Genomic DNA, 25580 nt, shown 5'->3' with positions numbered 1-25580 from the left:
TCAAAAGATGTTAATTGATGGACTGGAGTGGTGTGGATGACTGTGAAGAAACAAACTCGTCTACATCCTGCATGGCCTGAGGGGAGGTTTGATTTCTTTTTTGGGGTGAACTATTCCTTTAAAATTCAAAGCACAGCAGCAGACTAATATTCTAGTCATCACTGGTTTCGTAGCCTCAGGTATTTGGCAAGGTTTTTGACATTTATTTACAAACCGTCTGACTTAAAAGTGAATAATCGCTGTAATTCTTGAACTAATGTTATTATACATCACCGTACATTTGACCGATGAGGTTTTTCAAGGAGACATCTGAGCTTGACCAACACTTTTCATGTCCACTTAGAGCTCCGTTCTGTCCTGCCATGAGTCTTAGTTACAGCAGTCTGATGCCCAAACAACTTCGTCAAACACCGTTTCTAGACGTTGAACTTCTAACAAATTTGGATTCAGTCATCTTAAAACTTTTCAGAAGCTTTTTTTCAGACGTTTCCGAAGCAAAGAGCCAGATCTGGATGTGGCCTCAAGGATCTGTCATGGATGGACCAGTGTTCATGTTATTTAGGGTCTCATTTGATCAGCGCTGATGTGTTGTTTGTTCTTCCTGCAGGAAAGTGCCAATGTTTGGTCTGGAAGCTATTTTCCGCGACGCCGTTCCTGTGGGCCACCTGCGGCGCTCCGAATTTGGATTTGCCATTGACAAGACCATTGGCTATGGTTATATTCGCAACCCAGACGGTGGAGTGGTGAGTACCGTACAACAGCTGTCTGCCTAAAACTGTATCTAGACACCATTTAAAACTGCAAGGTGCTCTGCCAAAACGTACATTTAATACAGACGTATGTATTACTGCCCATGTTGAGTCCAAATCAGACTATTACCAGTCTTCTGTTTTACTCACGCAGACAGATCAGACAGATATTCAGTCTTCTGTTTTACTCACGCAGACAGATCAGACATCAGAATATGAGAATGGGTCACTTCTTATCATCAACATGATATTTTCAGTATAACTGCACTTTGGCAAGTACTTTTAACAGATAAGTATTAAGAAGCCCTCTTCTCCTCCGATTTGTGTCTTTGCTGCATATGCACTCGTTTCCTTCCCTGCTGTTATGATTGAGGCTGAGTCATGCGAGTTGTTCCTCATATAGGCCTGTAAAGAGCGATGATTAGATGAAGGATACTGTGTGTCCTGAGCACATTTCTTCAGTTTTAATACTTACTCTCCTGAAATGAAAGGTGGGGTTGAGTATGGCTAAACCTTATATCCTCATTTGATCAGTGTGAATAACACATTGTTAGTTTTTGGAGGAATTTTAATGAAATGTTCAATGTTTATGTGTTGAGCAACCTTTAACATAAATAACCATGAAACATAAAAGTAATAAATAATAATAATTTATGTCACACAGGTTTGTCGAGGTCAAGTGTCAAGGTCTCTCGTCTATGTATAAAATTTTATATGTATTATTTGGTGGAAATATTTACAGGTACTGTATAATTTCTAAATATTTTATAAGGATACTTATTATTGTTTTAATAATTATATAAAATATTTTAATTATTTTTATTATTTGGTGGAGCTACACAAAAAAATTATAATTATTTAAAATAAAATAAAAAATTATTAAATGGTTTAACTTTATTTTAAGTTTTCCTTGTTACAGTGTATTTATACATTCAATCAATAAAAAAAATAAACAAAATACACTTACTAAATATAAAGTTATAATAATAATTTTTCTTTTCACATTTTTTTTTGTATGTATTAATGTTTGTGTGTGTGTGTGTGTGTGTGTATTTGTGTGTGTGTGTGTGTGTGTGTGTGTGTGTGTGTGTGTGTGTGTGTAGTTAATTATTTGGTGTTATTTTTAACCTTAGATTTTATTTTCACCTTAAAACAAAGTGTTACCTTTCTATGGTTTGTTGACGTGACATGGCATTTTCACTGTCCCACAAGATAAAAATTAATATAATTAATATTGTTGTTATTTAAAATGCAGTAACTGGTTAAACATTTCTTTGTCCTACATGGACCTGTTGATATAAAATCTTCAGTGTTATTCGATTTTTTTACATTTTTGAGCCAAATCTCAAAATTGTCGCATGGTGTCTCAAGCATGGTTCAGTAAATCACAACTTTTATAAATTAAAAAGAAAAGCATCAAAATGTTAATAAACACCTCCGGCATAATTGTACAAGTGTCTGTTTTAGTAAATGGCAGTTTTTTTTTTTTCATCCATATATTCCTGAAAGCGTAGGAACTTGATACATTTTGTCTCTGAAAACCATGTCCTATGGTGTGACACCATATCCTAAATTTTAGATCGGCCAATTCCAGAGAAAACTCAAAATATCTTAAAAAAACCTGTTGAGTATTGTAATGGGGGGATATATAAATATCTCTCATCTTAAAATTATATAATTTTCATCAGTTTTGAATGGATGACAGCAAAGTTTGTCTTGTTGTCAAAGTTTGTCTTGAAATTGTCCAACAAGTCATGGGGAAAAATTATGTTAAATATAATTTCATATTAAATAAATAACACTAAAATATAATAAATAACATATGAAAAAAAAGTGTCTAACAATAAAGGTAAATCTCTCTCATGCTATTTATATATTATTAAGGTTTTTTTATTTGTTTGTTTTGTTTTTTCTTAATTTTTGCTATGTCACACCATAGGACAAATTTATGGTACATTTCATTAAAATGTAAAAAAAAAAAAAAAAAAAAAAAAAAAAAACTGAAAGAATTGACGAAGTTAGTGACCCTTTATATTTTCTCAAAGATCAGACTTTACACTACAAATATACATTTCTTCTTTAAAAAATTGTCTATATATAATTGTGTGTGTGTGTGTGTGTGTGTGTGTGTGTGTGTGTGGTCTATAGTGTGTGTGTGTCTACATACTGTTATTATATATTAAAAGGGTTGAGAGTTATATATTAAAAGGGTTGAGAGGGTGTGTGTGTGTGTGTGTGTGTGTGTGTGTGTGTGTGCGTGTGCGTGTGCGTGTGTTATTGCACACAGTGGTGGCTCTGAAGTCGCTGTACTGTGAGTATGACATGATTCAGGGGGATGTGTACTTAATGCTAACTGACAGAGAGCTAGATGAGGAGGGACAGATGGGGAGGTAGAGCTGAGACGTCTCCATTCCACGGCACGGACGGCAGTGCTGTTGAACAGGGCTGAGCGCTGATCTGATCAGACCTTTACTCTCTCTGCTCACTGCATTACACACCACTGACACATCACAGGACATGATGTCAGAGAACTGTTATTCACGGCCCAGAGACCTCCAGACTTCATGCAGAAGACTTTTCAGAGTTTCTAGTTGAAATTTTAAAAGTTTCCAAACCCATCTGACTTTCCTTCTACTGTGGAACACAGAAGAATACAATTTGAAAAAATGTCCTGGTCATTCTGTTTCATGCATTAACAGTGAAATACAGAGTTTTCAAGCTACACAGAGATAATATTTTTAGTGAAATAACATCTGATACTTCAGCTGATTATCACACAAAACCTTAACAAGGGCTTCAATTTGTGACTAAAATGGTTGTAAATGTGTTAAAAAAAAATAGAGCATAACTTAAAATGTAGCCCACAAGCGGTTTTGTCAGATATCATCTCATCTCAGCCACGTAGCAGAGTTTTACTACATTGCCCACTCATAATGTCCATTCAAGAACAAATGAAGCTCTGCCTGTTCTTTCAAATAAGTCCAATAAGTCAAAAAGATTGATAAGAAAAGTTCGTTTTGATATAAATTCTTACAAAGGTGCGTACTTTAGATTTGTTACATTAGTGTATTTTCTGGCTGGTTGTTCATATGACAACATGTAAATAAATTAATGTTTTCAATTTTTAAGAAATTCAAATAATAAATGCCATTTTGTGTCTCTTTAATGTGTCGTGACAGATCACTGTAGCGACACTTGAACCGATCATCTCTTCCTCTTTACTAGTAATAGCACGTAATAAACATGAACGAACATCAGAACATATCTTGTTTCAGCTGTGGAAAGACATCAAATACTTATTTCACTCACTGAAATGCAAATCAATTTCTAACTTTTATATAATGTGTTTTTCTGGATTTTTTGGTTGGTATTCTGTCTCTATACGTTAAAATAAACCTACCATAAAAATTGCAGACCCTTCATTTCTTTGTAAGTGGGCAAACTTACAAAATCATTGTACAACATTTTGTGCTTTAGTTAGTGTAGCCACAGCCGCTTGCTTACTGCCTGATTCTTGGTAGCAATCAGTGGATATGTACCAATGTGTCCATTAAGACTGCAATGTGCCCACTTAAAGAGGTCAGGCTAGTTTTCCAGCCACTGCATCTTGATCTGGACTCCACAGGGTAATGCCTGCAGCTCGCTCAGATTTAATTAAAAAGAGATGCAAGCCCTGACAGAGAGAGAAAGAGAGGGAGGTGAGAGCAGAGCTCATTTCAATCTGTGATATGAATGAAAAAATAGTTGTAGTTTTAAAGCCTTTTAATTTCAATCATAAATCCATCTTAAACTTAGCTTGAATTGTTCATGTTCACTTCGCCCCCAGGTGAGCCCTGATTTCGTCCGCAGCGGTGAATTCACTCTGGAGAGGATAGGCGTCACATACAAGGCTACGGCTCACCTGAAGTCTCCCTTTGACCCCGAGAACAAGCGTGTGAAGGGCATCTACGGCTGAGCAAAGCCTAAATGTTTACAGGCCTTTATCCAACACATCAGCATTCAAGGACATAAACAAACACACATCAAACACAACAAAATCAGCATTCCAGACTAAACTAAATACTCTTCACTGTCTTAAAGAGATGATTCACCAGAAAGAGCATAGAAGAACAAATGTGAATTTAACCCAGTTAAACTGTGTAACAATGTTCAACATCTTCCTGTGCCTTGAAATTTCAGGAAAGAAATCATTCATATTTTTTTCAGAAAATAACATTTTAGTGAGCAATCATGAGCCCGTCTCTTACCTTTTTTGTACTTGATTGAATATTAGTGAGTGTTTTTGTGGAATAGCTGTGCATTGAAGATGTTAGTCTTGGTTAAATGTCAAATAACATTTATAAAAATAATAAAATGGTTTAATTACTGTAACGTTTTGTCAAATATAAATCTGTGGAATTAAATAAGATGTCTGTAGTGTTTTTTTTTAAGTGTTTTGTGTGCTGGTTACAAATCGTCTTGTATGCTGTATTTTCCATGATTTGTGCACGTTGAGCCTTCAGTTCAACCACATGTACTGTAACCGTTAAATATCATTTTACTGGATTTTAACTAGTAAAAAAAATTAACCAATAAATTACATTTCCTCATTGCTAGTAATAGCAATTCTTTCTAAAGTCTGGCCTTTAAGCTGTCTGCTGTTTAACTTTATTTGTTGTTTAAATGGAAAGTGTGAATTTGCAGAATGTATGAAGATTAAAACCCAATAAATTAATACTTTTAACTCTTAAAAACGCATTAAATTTACCAAAATTACAGTAATAAATTTTTTTTATTACAGTCAAGATTTTATTTTTTTGATCAGAAATTAATATAAATCTTTTACATTTGTATTACAATAGAAAACTGTTATTTTAAGTTGTAATAATATTTCACAATATTTTTTTATTAATTACAGGAATAAATTACATTTTAAAATGTATTACAATAGAAAACTGTTATTTTAAGTTGTAATAATATTTCACAATATTTTTTGATTAAATAAATGCAGCCTTGGTGAGCAGAAGAGACTATTATTATTAATCATTATTAAAATGTAAATGTTTAAAAACATTTTTTTTAAAACTTACCGATGCCAAACTTTGAAATTGAATGCACACTACATATTTTGTCAAATTTAGTAGCTCAAGTGTACAGTATAATGCTTTGGGAAAGTATCCCACAATGCATTGCACTCAAATTTCCAGTGTGGAGGACAAATAGTAAATAATGCCACAAACAAAACTAAATTCAAAATACTGTAGTTATTTAAAATGTTCATTTTATTTCTGAGATGTAACTGGATGACACTCGTGGAATCAAGAATTAAATGAGGTCCTATGACAATTTAGCATGCTACTATTTGAAATGTTTATCATTGCATAATTGCTTACTATTTTTAAAAAGTATATGGTATTCATTGTGTACTGCACAATTATGTGCAACTTTATCCATAAAAATGCTGTTTCTGTTTCCACTGCTGACATTATATACCGCACCTTCCCACATTAATATAACAATAATCAAAACACAAAACAGTGCTTGGGTAATTTATTTTATGTGATCACTTTGAAGCACACATGCTCCAGGCTGCTGCATGGATGTGTTGTTGAGAGCAGTAAAGGTTGATCTCAGCAGGAGGCAGATGCATGTGTGGACATCAGACGCTGCTGTCGGGCCTGACCTCTGTAGGGTTGTCATTCTCAGGGGACGCTCGATGGCTTAATTCACACGGGAACGGGGCTCTCTGGAGCTCCGCCGTCACCACCGGTATCTCCTGATGCTCCCATTCACCCTAAAAGAAAAGAGAACTCACCATTAAGCATTAATACAGAGAAACATCCTCATTTTAACATTGTTTAACCTGACATGACGGTGTTTTGTCATAGGTATGGTTACCACCAAAGCAGCTGAAACTGATTAACAACCCCTCTGCTGCTTAACTGACCAGATCTATATCTCAGGTGTTTTTATTGCTTTTTTATTAGATAGGACAGTAGTTGAGAGCAAACAGGTAAGTATTGGGTGGAGAGAGGGGGTCGGGATCGGCAAAGGACCTAGAGATGGGAATCGAACTCGGGTCACCATGAGCACAGTTGTGCTATATACACTAACCACTAGGCTATCGGCGCCGACTTGATGTGATTCTTCAGGGTCTTCATAAAATGTCCACAACATAGTTTGGTTAAAATTCCTCAATTGTTATGTAAAACAATACATGTGTCTTTTTATCTTGTCAAAAACTGTTTTTTTTTTCACTGCGAGCCATTGCATGTCTCTTAAAATGATAATGAGCTACTGCTCACCCCGCCCCTCTCTTCCATTTCTTTGTGTATTCAGTGGCACATTAACAGTGTTGCCAGACGTATGATAATTATCGTATTTGTACATAATTTTGACCTATGTATGATCAATAATAACAAACAATTACGATAATTACCAAATTTTGTGACACTTTAAATGATGATTGTTGTAATCATTACTCATTGATCGCACACACCTCAGGCTTTCAATGACGGCGACAGCGTTTGGACCTTCCCACTAAGTTATTTATCTATTGTGGTAATTTGCAGGTTGTGTCAAAAAATTGTTGGTAGATTAAAAGCTGTATTCTGTATGTTTGATTTGTGTACAATCATTTGAAACTTCTGGTACAAAACATCAACATTTGCAATCTGTCAACACTGTGCGTTACCATTAAAAAAAAAAAAAAAAAAAAACACCATGTATGTAAAAGTGAATTTTGCATCCAAGAATAACGTTTTAGTGCAAAAATATTGGTCATTCTCACCATGCACTCAAAGTTTATTAGAGGGAGATTAGAGTCTAGCTGAAAAAAAAAATCCAATAATTCAATGCATCTGAACTACTCTGGAAATAAAAGACTTCTGGTCTGTCATTGATCAGAGATGGTGAAAGGGTGGTTTAATGTTGTGCTTACAGGAAAGAGCTCAGCGGTGGATTGGTTGCAGTGCATTGAGATTGGAGAGGTGAGGTAGAGGGAGTTCAGCACCTCCCCGCTGAAGCCGTCCCAGGACAGCGAGGAGAACTGCTCTTCCACCGTAGTCCCAGGACAGCTGCAGCTCTCACGTCCTTGAAACCTACAGAGAGGACAATAAAATGAGACTTAATTTTTCACCTCATAAGGTGGTCATTTGGTTCCACGGCCACAAATTCACTTTCATAATCCATTATATTCCACTATAGCGTTGCTAAAAAAAAAAAAAAAATTAAGCTGGAAAAATGCAATTTGCCAGTACAAAGTGGATGAATACAAATTTGTTTTATTCATTGCTGAAGAAAACCTATTTCTGTTTTTTCCGTCTGATATCATAGAGGAAATTAAAGCATTCCTCTCGTCCTCAGGCAGTTAGTCTCAAAGCCAGATATTATTTTCATATGCGCTGGTTTTTGTTGTTGTAGGCTGACTGGGTCAGAGTGACGGCGGTCATTGTGAGGTAATGACTGTCTGGGATGAGTTAGATGCTCGTACAGGAAGGTCATGTTTGCTGTTTTTGGTGGTGTAGTTGATTTTTGCACCTGTTGATGAGACTGAAGTATTTCTGCAGGTAATCTGTGTCCACGTGGCTCTTGCACAGCTCCAGCTGTGTGCGCGGGTAGTAATGCACGTAATTGACACACATTTCTTCCATGATCCCAAAACCACCCTGCAGAAGAGAGAAAACAAAACCACTGGATTTGAAGTGAATAGTGGCTAAAATGTCTTTCTTACATAAACCTCTCATTCACACTAGCTTTATAAGACTTTGAATATAACATACATATTGTACAGACTGGCTTTGAGGCCTTTAACCTGTCATTTTGGTGCTTGACGGGTCCAGTCCTCTTTCACTTTTACAGAAGAAACATCATACAGGTTTGGAATGACTTGGTGGGGGGGGGAGTTCTTTAAAGGTGGAGGTACTACAGGCAAAAAGATTTGGCACAGATGTTTTTCTGTTCAGCCAAACTTCTTGGCATAAAATAACTAAAATGTTTCCTGGTATATTTGTGCCAGCTTTTGGTTCATAATGTAAAAGTAATAATTCATGTTTCACAATAAGTAACACTACTTTGTGAGATATTGCTACTTATTTGATATTGCTGAGGGTTTTTATTTTATTTCATTTGGGAAAAACTTATCTTCCTTGGCATTTTGCTTTTTAAGGGGGACTTAAAAAGCACATAAATGTGTTTTATTAAATTATTTATTAGGTGATGCATATGTATATTTTAAACCTGGGTGACAATACAAAAACAATTTAAAAAAAAAAGAAATATGACAAAAAAAAAGTTATTTATTAAATAATTTGTTAAATGAGCAACTGACAAAGGGTCTGAAAATTACCAACCAATGATATGCTGATCACGTAAAAAAAGGTTTTCTTGGGTGTTCAATAATACAATATAATATTTAACATTTACATATTTAATAAGATGTCTGTTTTGCATATTTAAAATTTTTACCTGGGTGAATACAAACTATTCAATATGACAGAATAATTATTTAATTTGACAGTTTATTGTTGATTTAAAAAAAACCTTAAGTTTAACATAAGTTTAAATGTAATAGTGTATTAGTGTGAGTTTAATTTACATTAAGCAGCTCTTTGTCTGAGAGTTGTCTGAGAGTTTTGTCCTGTTTGATTTCCAGCCAATCAATCTGTAACATCTAGATCAAACATCTACCGTACACCTCATGAGAGAATGTATTTGATTGTTGTTTTTTCAGTCGTTTCAGTCTTGTGTTGGACTGAGTCAGACTTACCACGGTAGCTTTGTTCCTGTCTTCAGTGTTATATGAGCACTTAGTGACGAGAGCGTCGCCCTGTGGGGTAGACAAAAGCACAAAGCAGCGATCGCACATGATCAGATGGGGTTTAGCACTCAGCTATTTGTAGAACGTGCTAGAATGAATGTCTCTTGGCAGGTTAGCATTAAACTGGCAGGCTCAGCCGTGTGTGTGGGTGCTGGTATTGACAGTCTAAATGCAGCAGATCTGCGCTTTTGTTGGTGGCTTGCTGGCTGCAGGCGTTTCCTGTAACGTCTGCAGCGTCTCTTTCTCTCATCTAAATACACTTCAGCTTTGACGTGTGTGACGAGAAACTTACTGGCAAAACAGTCACCATCTTCCTTAAAACACGGATAATCTGCACAAAAAGGGAGAGGTTACAAATGTTAGTATTTGCTTGAGTTTTCTTTTTAATATATGTAGTATTTGAACCAAAACCAGATATATCTGTTCACAGCTTCCTAGGATTGTGTCAGGACAGTGTTTTTGTGGTACTGAGATACTATAGTACAATCAGTGCAGCAGATGGTAATTTACATGATAGTCCTGGTATTTTAAAGCCATGGTACATATCAAAAATAGCATGGTACACTCTCAGAAATAAAGGTACAAAAGCGGTCACTGGGGCTGTACCTTTTCAAAAGGTACACTTTTGTACCTATTGGGCTCTAATATGTACACTTTAAGTACTAATATGTACCTTTAAGGTACCAAAATGGTACACAAATATGTACCTTTTGAAAACGTACTTCCCCAGTGACAGCTTTTGTACCATTATTTCTGAGAGTGTAATATTCAAAAGGCAGCACAAAAATAAACCACTTCATGTTTACATGTATTTCATTTAGGGATTTTTATTACAAGTGTGTGCATGAGAAATGGTGTGGGAGTGACAAAAGCATCAAGTGCTCAGGTATACCGCAGGGAATCGTGGGTAGTTGACATGTCTCAAGCTGTGAGCAGTGTGTCGCAGTGTGACTTGCTGTAGTTCATCTGAAACTGTTATAGACTGCGTTCATATCGACTGAGAGACTGAAAGGGACACCTTTACTTTAAAAGTATTTAAGCCAGAAAATTAATGGTGAACACTTACAGCATCTTAAATGTTCATAAATCAGCATATTAGAATGGTTTCTGAAGGATCATGTGACACTGAAGACTGGAGTAATGATGCTGAAAATTCAGCTTTTATCACAGGAATAAATTACACGTTACAATATATAACAATAGAAAACAGTTAATTTAAACAGTAATAATATTTCACAAAATGACTGTTTTTACTTCTTTTTTATCTAATAAATGCATCCTTGATAAGCATAAGAGACTCCTTTAAAAAAATGTTTAAAATTATTTAATTTGACCGGTAGCATATGTACAGTATATTTTAAAGTCAACATGAAACAACCATTCAACTTCTGCCATGTGACTTGTTCATGAAATTATGGAATCCCGTTCCTGCCACTGAAAAAAAAAAGTAATTGACTTTTTATCTCACAATTTAGACTTTATTTCGACATTTTTCTCAGAATTGTGAGATATAAACTTGCAATTGCGAGTTATAAAGTCCAATTCTGAGGGGAAAAGACTGATATTTTCTCAGAATTGCAAGTTTATATCTCACAATTCTGACTTGTGTTATAATGTCAGAATTGCGAGATACTGTATAAAATCACAATTCTGATTTTAAAAAAAAAGTCACAATTGCGAGTTTATATCTCACAATTCTGAGAAAAAGGTCAGAATTGCTTTTTTATTCAGAGGTGGAAATGGACTTCCATACTAAATGTAGCATTAAACTATTAATTTAATAGATTGAGAATTGATTGAATTGTGAAAGTGGGTGTTCCATTCCAAAATGATGTCGTTGGTGGGTGTGGTCTCTGTGTGATTGGTTTGATGATGTCAGTAGAAAAGAAAAGTTGTTTCAGAGGTAGGGTTAATATGAATCAAGCTCAATAAGACCAGGAACATGCACTGAAATTTGAAGTGAATGGCAGAATACGTGATTTGGAGGATAATAATTGTTGAATAAAGTCGTTATTTTTGTTTTCTTTGCGCACAAAAAGGTATTCTCATAGCTTCGTAAAATTAAGCTTGAACCACTGTCACATGGACTATTTTAACGATGTCTGGACCTGGGAATATTTCAGTTGCATTGCTGTCTATGCCGGGTCAGAAAGCTCTCGGATTTCATCAAAAAATTCTTAAATTGTGTTTCGAAGATGAACGAAGGTCTTACGGGTTTTAAAAACATAAGGGTGAGTAATTAATGACAGAATTTTCACTTTTGGGTGAACTAACCCTTTAATAGTCCAAATTTAAACTTGGAGTAACACTTTAGTATAGGGACCGATTCTTACTATTAACTAGTTGCTTATTAGCATGCTTATTATTAACATATGGACTGTTTATTAGTACTTATAAAGCACATATTCTGCATGACCATTTTCTAAATCCCTAATCCTACCTAAACTTAACAACTACTAACTATTAATAAACCGCAAATTAGCAGTTTATTGAGACAAAAGTCAGTTAATGGTTTGTTAATAGTGAGAATTGGACTTTAAAGTGTGACCAAACTTGGTAATACCTGGTAGTGAGTGCTGAAATGTTTGTCCTCCTGTACCACTTCCACCTCTCTGCCTCCTCGCACCAGGACGGTCTTCACCCCGAGTCCAGCCAGATGAGTGTGCAGCTGGGACGCAAAGATGTGTACACCACCTACAGGAAGAGCCTGCAGGACAGAAAACACAGCTTCAATAATTCATACGTGAACTATATCTTTATATTTTATGAAGAAAATGTGAGTAATTTTAATGCAACGAGCCACATGATTTGAACTATCTTCCAGTTACTTGTATAACAATATTTTTTTAACATTATTTCTCTAGATGATGAGTTTTTTTTCCACTGTGGGCTGGTTTATAACGGTTTTATTACACCCTAAATGAGAGTGTTTTTCTTTTTTAATGGGGAGTCTCTTGCGATTACTTAATTTGGTGAATATTGGCCTGAATCTGTTTTCAGGAAGCCACTCAATGTGTTTTAATTGAATTCAAAGGCTGAATGCAATTAGAACTGTATGTACTTGATTTATCTTAGAGTCAGAATATAGCAGCTTTGGCTGCATCTTGAATTTATTCAGCTGGCTTGAGTGAAGTGCAGTGTTTAGGAGTGTTTGTGAGGCACGCGGACCGTCTGTGTGCATTTGGCGGTGCAGTAGCCAGTCAGCTGGAAAGAGCGCTGGCGGGGAGGAATGGCCATGACAGGAGTGTAGACTAGCCCCAGCTCCATAATGCCTGCGTCAAACCTCCTCAGAGATGGAGTGTACCACAAACGAATGCCTGAGGAGTCCCTCCGTCCTGTGACAAACACACAGAATGAGTCAAAAGGAGATGTGCACTCAGAAATTAAAGGAAGTGGTCTGATGAGAAGTTCAGAACAGAGATTGGCAAAAACATTAGGGCATTGCTGCATACAGTATACAATTTGAGCACATTGGGTGTTTCATCAACTATAGGCACGTAAAAAAACTCAAAACAATTGGGTTATTCACTAATAATTGCATGGATTATTCATATTTATGTGAACAGGAGAAATTTTCAATTGAAAAAAAAAATGTGTTCTTAACCTCATTCTAATGGTAATGAATTCAGAGTGTAATAAATTAGTGACCGTGTGCTAATGTTAGTAATTTGCATAAAATGTGTCCAAACTTTGTCCATATAAGTACAATTAATGCTACCCAGAGTTTTTCTTTCTTTATTTTTTTATTTTATTTATTTCTGTACCAAAATTGTTATTATTTTTCATGCTTACATTTTTTTTAATAAAATGGCCTTCTGTGTTGTTTAGACTAATTTTACAATTAGCATTTAAAAACACACAATTACATTTTCTAACTTATATAATTTGATAAAATTACAGATGATTTACATTTTTTTTCTCCTTGAAAAACAAATAACATTTGAAGAAAAATATTACAAAACTGAAGTAGAAAAAAAAAGAAGCTGTTTGGTAAATGTTTATTTTACCCTCTATTTAGATTATTATAGTTTTAAACTATGTTAACTATTTTATGTTTTTATGTGCTAATTCATGTTTTTATGATTTTAAGATTTAAAGGTTCTGGGACAAGGGTAAAACAATATATACTGACTCATTTAAAAAGTAGCAGAAGTAAGCAATGAAGGCATGAAAATAGCAGTTTTAATCTGACCATCATATATATTAAAAATAAATAATTAACTGTTAGTTTTAATAAAAATCAACTCCTGTGAGACAAGAGTAAGTGTCAAAGTTGAAAAAAAAAATAATAATAATAACAATAGTGTAGAAAACCTGGATCCTATTATATTTGCACTCTCCAAAAAAATCTAAATGTGCCAAATACTGTATCCCACAATGCACTGAGCTTCACTGGAGGCAACATCTGCCACCATCTTCTTAATTTAGTTTAAGACATTTAACACAGAAGTAATTTAAAAATGCAAAATAAGTCATTTTATTTGATAACTGAAGTAAATACATATTGAGGAGATGAGATAACAATGTAGCATTCTAGCACTCTTAAATAAGTAAGGGATAATCAACGGTTAGCTGTGCATTAAATGATTTGAATGCTCGATGTCGAGGCGAAGAACCACCCGACGCGAAGTGCATTCAAATCGTTTAATGCACAGCTAGCAATTGATTACCCCGCTTATACCATGGTCATTTGCCAGCATTCACATTATAAAGATGTTAATAATATTTGCTTTGCAATTTTTGACTGGAACAATAAAAATGACGGTTATTTTCATCAGTTACAACTTGTGTAACTTGTGTTACAACCAATGTTTATAAAGCGCATTCATATAGAACGTGATTAAACTGACCTGGAACTACCTGTGCAGTTAAACAAATTTAATCAACACCTGCCAGCCAATCAGAATCGAGTATTCAGACAAACCATGTCATATTGTCTAATACTTCACATGCTAGTTTTTAAGGATTGGTAAGCAGTGTATAGTGCAAACTGTGCAGAATTATGCAGCATTCTGATCTTAGTTTTAGCCAACTGGGCTGAAGTGCATCTTTGACACACTTTTTGTGCTGCATACCTGATATAAGTAGAGGGTTGTGGTAATGAACTTCAAGCCGAAGGAACCTAGAAGAACCTTCTCCTCCCAGAGGCAAACCAGCATCAGCAGGATAGTAGAACGGCTGCAGACACACATACAGAACTTTATATGAACTTTAATAAGATTAATTGGGGTGCAGCGTAGCTGCTGATTTATGCATTGCAGGCTAAAAGATATTGGAGCCAATGCACTAGAAGCTTACTGTATGCCAACTCCGACTCAGTCAGAGCCAGAAAAGTCTCGTAGATCCATGACAGTTCATGACCAGCGGTTTAAACTTATGAAGAAGAGCAAAGTGGAAACCTAAACCCTTATCAGTCTTCTTTTAAATCTTGCGTGCGAAAGACATCTTTACGTAACCGTCCTACTTCCACCTCCAGTTTCTCGCCCCATTCCCGTTTCTCTCTCTATCACACTCTCCTGGCTCTCACCCACTCCCCCACTAAAAGTCAAAACTGCAATCTACTGAAGAAAAACATCTCATTTTTGCTACATAATCTCATCTCTCCAGCTTGACATTGGCAGCTAGCAGAACACATGATTTGTGTTTGTTTTACTCCCATGTAATCTCATTGGTGGCCCGTCTCTCTCTCTCTCTATCTCTCCGAGCTCGGCATCGGTCCTTGGCTCCATAACTGATTTATCAGGACGCCTCTGCTTTCAGATTGGCTCACAGCTCTGCTCAAACCATGACTGGCACCTACCTAGAGTGGGCGAATTGGCACAGATAAAGCCCATCTGTATGTTTGCCTCCTAAAATGGACTCCTAAAGATGCTCATAATCATATGTTCTGTTTTTAGCTCACAAACTTAGCACTAAAGAGAGAGAATCTGATGTAGAAAGTGACCTCTATCGATGTGATTCATGATGAAACATCGAAAGCATAGATTCAGAAAGGACAGCCATCAAAGTGCTATTAAACTAAAAGGGGAAGACCTTCATTTGGCTCATTTCCTCACATAAAGCAATTAAGTAGCTTCGGGAGACTTGATATATAGCAAATGTGACCACTTTTTTTGGTCATTTTACAGAACTTTTGTGTCCATTTTGGAGCTTGAGACACCCTGGTTATTCTATACTTTTATAGGAAAAGAGCATCATGAACAATTTCAGTATATCTCTTTTTGTGTTCTTCAGATGTAAGCAAGCCATACAGGGTTTGAATGACATAGTAAGCTATTTATAACAGTTTTTTCATTTTTGAATGAGCTGTCACTTTAATTCTGTACTATGTACTGTAAATGCAGTATGCAGTAGTTCACGTACCTCCGCTCCCATGGCCCAGGCAGCCAGAACGTGTCGGCAGTAATTGAGTTTGCGGGGCTTCATCTTTGAATCACAGGAGCCGCTGAATTGAGGCACAGTGTCCATCTGAGGAGAGCATTCGAACACTTCGATGTGATGAACGATGGCTTCGTTACCAGGAGTGATCACAGACTCGTACTGCAAAAAAAAACAGAAAGAAAAAAAAAGAGGTGAATTGTGCAGCATAAAAGAACGCACAATCCTTGGAAAATTTTGGAAATGTCAAACTTTATTTTTAGGTCCAATTATTGCTATTATTTTACTATTAACTATGACTTTTGCCTCTGAAAACTCCTAATTTGCTGCTTATTAATTAGTAAGTAAGGTAGTTGTTAAGTTTAGGTATTAAGTAGGATTAGGGATGTAGAATATGGTCATGCAGAATGTGTGTTTTATAAGCACTAATAAACAGCCAATGTTAGTAATAGGTATGTTAATAAGCAACTAGTTAATAGTGAGAATTGGTCTCTATACTAAAGTGTTACCAAAATGTTTTGTAGAAATGTCTGACTCTGAACCGAGATGCTTGTGTGTGATTCACAGAAAAAGTTGAGACGCTGTGCAATTATCAGAAATTTGTCTAACGTCTTCAAATAGAAAAACAATTAAAAAGCAGCATAGTAAAACAAAAATGTGTTACGTGTGTTGTTTATATTCAGATCCAATTTTTACATCACCACAAAGTGTTTTACTGAAGAGCATTATAATTGGTCAAAGTACCTCATATGCACAAATTATATAGGTATCGTGTCTCTGAAGGTCCACGTAGAAAGGTTAAATGTAATGTGCAAGACCTTAGGTTACCATGACAATGTGGTTCTTTGGCATATTAGGCGGGAGCTGATAGATGTGGCACCAGTAAGTGGTTTCCTGTGTGGGGATGATGACATCAGGGGCCAGGACCTCCAGCGTGCGGACATCTCTCGGGAGAGCAGGGGACGGAGCGTCTGGACGCAGGAGCAGCACTCGCTGGATGCCAGACTGGAGACGGGATATGTTGAGCTCTCGCAAAGATAGGATGGGCCGCTCCAGCATGGCGTAGATGATGTGCACAGTACCTTCCTAGAAATAAGGAATCCTGTTGTTATTTTTGTCATTATTTACATTCGCTTTGATGTTTTTCCAGACCCACGTTCATTCTATGGAAAAGTGCAGCCTGAACATTCTTTAAAACATCTAGTTTTGCATTTCAAGGGAAAAAAAAGAAAATGCTACTGGTTTGGAACGACATGAGAGCATATACTGTATATACATTTAATTTAGACTCTTTCCTAACACTTCCATTTAACATTTAAGCCAGGAAACAATACTACTGTAAACTGAGCACACAATGTTATTTTCTGACCCAGTATTGTTGTCCACATGTCTCTTTGTACTACCTCTCTATCTGCTATTCTGATTCATTTGTTTACTAACGCACCTCTATGATGTAGTCGTGTGGGTCGCAGGTGCTGAATGGTCTTTTGAAGAGCAGGAAGAAGCCTTCAGTCGACTGATGAGTCTCCAGCAGCTCATAGTCCTGCTGAGTGTCCAACATCACTCTGCCTTCATTATCACTCCAAGCATCCTAAGAAAATTAAATGCAATCATGAAAACATCATTTTGACTACATGTATGTCTCTATACCATTCAAATGTTTTAAGTCTTTTATGCGTGGAAAACCATTTTTCCTCAGAATTGTAAGTTCATATCTTGCAATTCTGACTTTTTCTCATAATGTGAGTTCATATCTCGCTATTCAGAGTTTATATATCACAATCTCCAAATTAAGAGAAAAAAGTCAGAATTGTGAGATATAAACTCAGTTGTTATATACACTCGCAATTATGAGAAGAAATCTCAGACATACTTACAATTGCAATTAAAAGTCAGAATTGTAAGATAAGAATTAATTAATACAGTAATTAATATACGTAATATTACGGAATTAATACAGCTAAAAAATACAGTAAAAAATAGTAATATTACGAAATATATTTTAATAACTATTTTATAACTATGTTTTAATATAAGATCCTTCAGAAATCATTCTAATATGCTGAATTTGACACTTTTAACTGCCAGCCATTTTCCAGCCCTACAGTGTTTTGACTCACTGTCTGTAACTCTTCTCCTTGACGAACGCTGTGGGAGGAAGGCTGAGCGGCTGGCCATACAAGATTTATTCAAAACAGACTGAACTGTGCAGTCCAAAGGCAAAATAATGAAATAAATCATGCATAATGAATGAAGGGGGGCCTTGACACACACATGACCTTCCACTATAAAGCACTTTATTTGGGGTGCGGCAGGCAAAACCCAGACGTGAGCTGTTCAGCTCGATGTTAGGAAGCAGTATTGCACTACACGACTGAACAAGAGCTCTATGTGTGTGGGTGTCTACTGTAGCCGGGCAATCATAACAAGATCCAGAAAGCAAGACTTTTCAGACTCAAGGGTAACAGAGAGAGCTTGCTCTGACACTGGGGTTAGAAATTTGTCATCAGTCGTTCATTATTGAACAACAAAAAAATCTCAAGTTGAGTGCAGCCTTTTAAATAGTTCACCCAAAAATGAAAATTCTGTAATCATTTACTCAACTTCATGTCGTTCCAAACCTGTATGACTAATGTTTCTTCTGGTCGAACACAAAAGACATTTTTAAGGCAACACACACAAACACACACACACACACACACACACACATATATATATATATATATATATATATGCATATGATAACAACATTTTAATTTTTTTTGTGAACTATGTTTTTACAAAAACACTCATATTGAAAAGATTCTATATTATGTTGCATAATTTTTCTGCTCATCTCAAATACGTATTTTGCAAAAGCACATAATCCTACACCATCCCTGGAGCAGATTTGCAATACCATAAAGCAAAAACCATCATAAAATCAAATCGTATAAACTATTCTTACCCCAAAATAGGATTTGTGACCGTCGTCCCACAGAAGGACCAGGTCGGCATTTGTGGGCTCTCCCCGATCGGACATGCCCAGCAAAACACCATGGTGGAGCTCTTTGACTTTCAGCTCCAGATAGACCTCCTGGGTGGGATAGCTGATGTTCCAGGACAGCTCCAGCTGACCCGTGGGGTCTAAGGGGATGTGGTAGGCCAGGGTGGGTCTGGAGTGAACCGCAGGAGCCTGGTAGGATGCCACCAAGAGCACCACCACAGTGGCCAAAACGGTGAGGTACATGAGGGTGACGTCTTGCAACCGAAGATCTTTGTTCAGAAGGCGCATTGCCTGGGTCGTCTTCTGCTTGAAGGCTCTTTTGATGTCTTTGGGCTTTCCTGAAGATATTCTCTCACCTCAAGTTGTAAAAACGTTTGGTTTGATTTTTTTTTTTACAGTGGTAGCATTCACTTGTTTCCCCTGCTGTTGTTCTTTGGCATATCTGTTGATTTTTCTTATCTTGACTTCAGATCCGGTTTCAGTTTGATGTCTCCGTTGGTAGATGTCCACTGGTCCTCGTCTTGGTCCACTTCTGCTGGCTGTGGACTCTCTCTGGCTTTTAAGAGCACGACCCTGTGACAGCCTCTACTTTATCCTGCCTTAATTCTATTAGCTGGGTTAACGAAAATTCAATTGTTTATTTTGCCCTCTGGTCAAACTTTTTTCCAACATCTGCTTGTTGTGAACGAGCAGGGCAGATTTCTGTAATGATAACTTTTTTCAGTAATGTAGATGTGAATAAGTACATACAGACATTCTTTTATTCCCACTGCTGTAAGGCTTTTAAATCTGTAAGATGTCAGAATGCTGTGTTGTTATTTGTTTTGTTTGTGTGTTATGTATGATGGTTACACATTTTATGCTGCACCAATAATCGCCCCTTTGTGCTTATAATAAATTTGAACCTTGAATAAGTATCATGAAAAATAACTGGCATGTAAAGGTGTTTTGTTATTATATATCACAATATTATATACACATGTAAAAAACACATAAAATTTTTTCATCATCCTCCTGTCTCTTTTCATGTACTTACTCTAATAATAAAAGTATAATTATGTGCATTTATGCAATTAAAAAATACAAGCAACTAGCCTAATCCTAAACTTAACCCTAAACCTATAGTAAGTACTGTACATTGTTAATTAATATTGTGCAGTTACAGTGTAATAATAGGTTTATAAGTGTAACCAAAAAGTATTGATGTATTAAGTTAATACTTCATGTTTTTATTATTTATTTATTTTTAAATAATTATAAAAAAAAATCTCAACTTGATAACACATATCAAAAATCCTTTATGGAAAATGGTACTTACTGTTTGTTGTATACAAAATTAAATACAATACATTTTCAAATGCAAAACTTTTCAAACTGATGTACAGATCTGTCATTTTTTATTCATAATTATGTTAATCATTTTTATTTTAATTATGATTATTACCATATAGCTATGGGGTCTCTGTGACTGCCAAAATGTGCTTTATAGTGCATAACAACAATTATGATTCATTAATATTGAGGTTATATCAGAGATGTCTGTTTGGTGCCTGGGAAGGATTTTTTTTCTTTAGTGGGAAATAAAAGGCTACACATTAGAGAGCATAAATGTCAAGTTATTACGGTAAATGGAAACAAAAACACCAATTAAGCTCTAAATGAATGTGCTGTTTGCTGCCTTCGTCTCTTTCAGTGATTTCCAATAGTGTGAGGAAGAGAGATTTGGTCAGACCATTAAACATTCAATAGCTGAAATATATAGACTTTAAATTTATTATTCTATTGCATATAATTTTTTTTTTTATTATTACATTTTTTATATATTTTTTATAACTGTATTTTGTAAGTATAAATACACACACACATTTAAATAATATGCATTATTGATGTATTTGTTTATTGTTATATTATTAAACAAGAGTGTATTTCATATTACAGTGTATATAAGTGTACATTAACAGTGTATTTGTATAGCTGGGCTTTATATGTGCACAGTATTATATAACAGCATGTGTGACAGACGTGTGCTCTGCTGTTTGCTTGGAGAAAGCCTATTTCTAATGGCTGTGCTTCTGGAAGGAGCCCTTTCACTGGTTTGTAAGAAATTAAAAGATATTGAGATGAAACACTTGCAATAGTAGCCTCCTTAACGCACATGCTCAAATGCCTTAGAGCCAAAGGGACACAGTGCAGCTGCTGCCAATTGTCATCTCAATCAAGAAACATGGAGAGCTGGTTTGAGGAATAAAGGTTATTTAGGTCCCTGTGGCAGTGGCGGGAGGCAGTGTGAATGTGGGAGGGGCGAGACAGGAACAGGTGCTGGTCTGATCCGCTAATGAAATGAAGTTGCAGGGGCAGAGGGGTGTTCAATGCCCCGGGACATGACTGTTCCTCGAGCTGGAGCAACAGATCATCAGGCCTGTGACACGCTAAACCCGGCCTGATCTGGACCCAAAATAAAAAAATCCAGGTAGAACTGGATTCTGGAATTGTGATTTTATGAAGGAAGTGTGAGTTGTGTTTGCTCGTGCAACAGTTGCCAGAGTATTGTGAGTGGCTGTCAGGAGAGGGTTTCATGGTTACCAAGGTGTTCTGAGCATTTTGTTTGTTTTGATTTGTTTTTGGTACAATGCTGCATTGCTATGTGGTTGCTAGGGTGTTATCTGTGATTTCTAGGCTTAGCTAAAATCAAAAGAGAGAGAGAGAGAACACCAAACAAATGAGAAAGAGAAATTAAGACAGGGAAAGTATAGAAAGAAAGGAAAATAGAAAACAAATACTTGAAAGATCCAAATTTGTTGTCCCTGAAATGGAAAATGTTTTTTGTTTGTTCGTTTTTGCTTTTGTTTTTGTTTTGCTTTTTGTTAGTTTGTTTTGGTTTGCTCTGTTTTGTGTTTTAGTTTTGCTTTGTTTTACAGATAAGGAGGATCAAATACTAAAAAGTAAAAATATAATGTTTTGCTTTGTTTTACAAGGGAGACAATAAAGAGTATCAAATATTTAAAACAAAAAGTAAATTTTTTTTTTTAAAGTCCTTAATATCATATTAAACCTATTTTGAACTGCACATGCTAAACACATTATAAATATAAGTCAGGAAATTTCCAAAACTTTCAAGAAAATTTCAGAAATTGTTGGAAACTTTTGGAAAGTTTCCACCCCTTTGCAACACTAAATAAAATATAAAAATATTATATTATTACATTGATTATATTATTATATATAAAAATGCTATAAAATTTATAAATATTATTAATGTATAATAAAATAAATGAATTATTTGAAATATTATGAATTTTGGCTTTTAACATTTAGATTATGATCTCTTGAATTTCTATGGTTTCATGTTCTCACTCAGTTTTCATTTCACAAAACCCATATTTATCAATGCAGCAAGTGAACATGTATGCAATGTGCATAAGTCTTTTATTTGTTTTTTATTTATTTTTTATAACCTGGCCTTGTTTATTTGTGCCTAATTTCGCTGTCATCTAGAAACAGTTGAATTTGCTCCAAAATGCTGTAGAGTTTAATTGCACCTCCACTTACGACAACAACAAAAGATAAGGGCAGCATTTTCCATCTTTTTAAAAAGTTTATAATGCAAGTTATTAACCTTTAAAAGCTATTCTGCCTATGCATGATTATATGGTTAGTTGCATTATACTAATCCCATTCTACTTTATTATTACCCTTTTCCCTGCTGTTACGATCAGAACAGACCTGCAGCCCATTTTAGGTCGTGCCCCATCAGTTTTAGTGTATATTTTGCATGTCGCACACACATGAATGTAACAAAGGCGGCTGAACGCATGCAGACACACACCATCGAGGAGTCAGATGGCCTGAGGCTCAAACTGACATTATCCAGCTTAGAACAGTCAGTCAGTCAGTATTACCTCAAACACATGAAACACAGAGAGAGAGAGTTGTTTGGTCGTGTGTCAGGAGAGGCGTATCAGACTCAGGGTGTAAGGAGGGGTAAAGGGCAGGAAACAGCTCTGGTCCTGTCACTTTCCTTCTGGTCATGTAAAATGCACAGCCTTGCACTATAATAGAGCTTAATATGTGAGAATTGAATAATTAATGCAATAAAAAGTACTTTTAATTTGTAAAACTGTCTTTTTTTAGAAGAACCAAGTGAGGACAGTCTTAGTGTTGAAGTGAAAACTCCTCTGTGATATGCTACTGCTGAAAACGTTGGGGTCAGAATGATTTTTTTATGTGTATGAAAGAAGTATCTTATGTTCACCAAAAACACAGTAATATTGTGAAATATTATTGCAATTTCAAATAACTCTTTTGCATTTTAAAATATTTTAAAATCTAATTTAGTCATGTGATCAAAGCTGAATTTTCAGCATCTTTACTCCAGTCTTCAGTGTCACATGATCCTTCAGAAATCATTCTGATATGCTGATTTGCTGCTCAAGAAACATTTCTGATTATTATCAATTCTGAAAACTCTTTTTTTCAAGATTCTTTGATTAATAGAAAGTTCAAAAGAGCAGCATTTATTTGTAATAGAAACCTTCTGTAACATTATAAATTATAATTAGAAGCATCCTTGCAGAATAGAAGTATTGATTTATTAAAAAACAAATCTTACTGACTACTAAACGTTTGAATGGTAGTGTAAACTAAATTGGTTAAAAGAGCCAGTGACCTTGTTATTTACTCTAGAATGTGCACACTGCGCTAGCTGGAAAATTTAGAAAAATAAAACTACAAATAGCTGGTACAACACACTAAATTCCACAAATAAACAAATCCAACTGCTTTAAGTGCTGTTCAGACAGAATGTGGATTACTGTTCCATTGTTCTCGTAAATGCGCTAAACAAACGCATTTAACTGTTGTGCTTACGTCTTTTGCAGTCAAAAACACAGTCTGTGTAAATGGCCCTTATTGTGCAATAAATAAATGAGGTATCATATACGTAGTTAAAAACTCATGAGAAACAACGTAACTATTTTATGAGGTGTTATGAATTTGCATACTGTGATGTATACAGAAACATATGATTTTAGAAAAAAGCATGAAGCTCCACCCCTAAACCTTAGTGTCAGCAGGGTTTAAGCAGACTGTATGAAAACGTGCAAAGGCAATCATACAAAATCATATGAATAAGCCACTAATTCACCAAATTGTAAAATAGTTATATTATTGATATTGCTAAATCTGTAGAGCAGATGAATACTGTTGTCCTGACAACCACTTAACTCAAGACAAACCTCAAGATGAAGTTATGACTAAAAAAGCTGGAGAAAAGGCTGGTAAAGCTTTGAACCTTTATACTGCACTCTAATGTCCACAACCCAACCCAACCATCAAACAGCATTGATAGTGACAACATTTCAATCTGAAGCTGCAGCAGAAAGAACTGGAAAGCTTAATGCTGTAATAGACAATATAGATGGAGAATCTGATGATCTGACTGTATCTGATAGCTGATTAATTTTTGATTGGTATTCTTGACTGTATAAACAAAATGCATTGTGGCCATTAATACACAGAGTCCATTCTGTGCCTTCAGATGGAGAAGCTACACAGTCCTTGCTGTGTGTGTATCCTACAAGTCATTATCATGTTGGCCAAAATCAATGAGCAGGCCTTATACAGATGGGCTACTGCTTATCTTGGCCTTCATCCACCTCCGCTGGGCGGCTCTTTTGTTCGGTCTTCAGAACAACCTTACAGCCAGATTTCAGCAGATAAAGAGTTGAAGGAAATCAGCGGCTGACATGACATGATCTACAGTAGATCTTAATTCAACATTTTGCGTGAGAGAAAGGCAGACTGTGAGGGTGGGTGTAATAGTCAACGCTCATCGCTTCAACCAAGAATTATATGCGCTGTTGACTGTAAACAGCGTCTGGTTCCAACAAATTGCAAATCGGGAAAGAGCAATCAATGAAAAATGAAAATATGACTTACACACCATTTTATCGCACTTCACAACAGCTGTCTCGGACCTCTTTGATGTGTCGCACACAAAGTGAAAATGTGAAACGCTGCATTTGTAAATGTAGCTGCCATTACAGTAAACACTTATAGAATAATCAGATATGCATTTTAAAATGTTCATGACTATAAATACAGCTTTAAATGTGAAGTGTTTAGCTTTTGGTTGTTAGATTTTTAAAGCTATCCCAGTCTGATATGCAAAGACGACTAATGTATGGTAAATATAAAGCTTATTTCCCTGAAAAGCATGGCATCCGACTCAACCAATGGCGTGTGTTTGGGGTGCAGCTCTGGGTAATTAACTAGAAGAGTAACAAAGTGCAGTAAATGTAAAACTATTTGCGCTTTAACCAGTGTTTATGAATAGGATAATATTAAAATAATAACAAATACAGTTTGCAATATCAAGCAACATAATATGAAAGCCTGTTTCTGCCACTGAATAAAAAAAATAAAAAGTTATTGCGACTTCAAATCTCACAATAATGACTTTTTTCGCACAATTGTGAGTTTACGTCTGGCAAATCTGACTTCTCAGAATTGTGAGAAATAAACTCACAATTGCTAGTTTATAAAGTCCAATTCTAAGGAAGAAAGACATAACTTATAACACAATTGCTTGTTATAACATGAGAAATGCGAGATATAAATGCACAATTGTGAAAAAAACATTTATAACAAATAAAAAGTCAGAAATGCGAGT

General features: G+C 35.6%; 2 protein-coding genes across 4 annotated transcripts in view; one reads left to right on the top strand and one right to left on the bottom strand.

Annotated features, from left to right (window-relative positions):
• The window catches only part of LOC109052549 (sarcosine dehydrogenase, mitochondrial-like), a 61475-nt gene extending 56762 nt beyond the window's left edge, over window positions 1–4713 (top strand). For all 3 annotated transcript variants that reach the window (XM_042732249.1, XM_042732251.1, XM_042732250.1), the window contains exons 20-21: window positions 608–743; window positions 4576–4713. In XM_042732249.1, the coding sequence (XP_042588183.1) occupies window positions 608–743; window positions 4576–4704 (265 nt within the window). In that variant the 3' untranslated portion in view covers window positions 4705–4713. The remainder of the gene's footprint in view (window positions 1–607; window positions 744–4575) is intronic.
• A 1107-nt stretch (window positions 4714–5820) lies between these two features.
• Window positions 5821–19690, bottom strand: LOC109052532 (dopamine beta-hydroxylase-like). Its single transcript, XM_019069960.2, has 12 exons — window positions 18872–19690; window positions 17369–17515; window positions 16753–17010; window positions 15910–16086; window positions 14622–14724; window positions 12715–12881; window positions 12110–12253; window positions 9839–9877; window positions 9496–9555; window positions 8268–8395; window positions 7669–7828; window positions 5821–6522 (listed from the first exon to the last, which is right to left on the bottom strand). The coding sequence occupies exons 1-12, from the start codon at window positions 19196–19198 to the stop codon at window positions 6388–6390; spliced, it is 1845 nt and encodes a 614-aa protein (XP_018925505.1). The 5' UTR covers window positions 19199–19690; the 3' UTR covers window positions 5821–6387.
• Between the last annotated feature and the right edge of the window lie 5890 nt (window positions 19691–25580).

The sequence above is a fragment of the Cyprinus carpio genome, chromosome B10, assembly GCF_018340385.1.
Source record: "Cyprinus carpio isolate SPL01 chromosome B10, ASM1834038v1, whole genome shotgun sequence".
Taxonomy (NCBI): Eukaryota; Metazoa; Chordata; class Actinopteri; order Cypriniformes; family Cyprinidae; genus Cyprinus; species Cyprinus carpio.
Note: the sequence above shows the minus strand (reverse complement) of the source record. Positions and strands in the feature narration are given on the sequence as shown.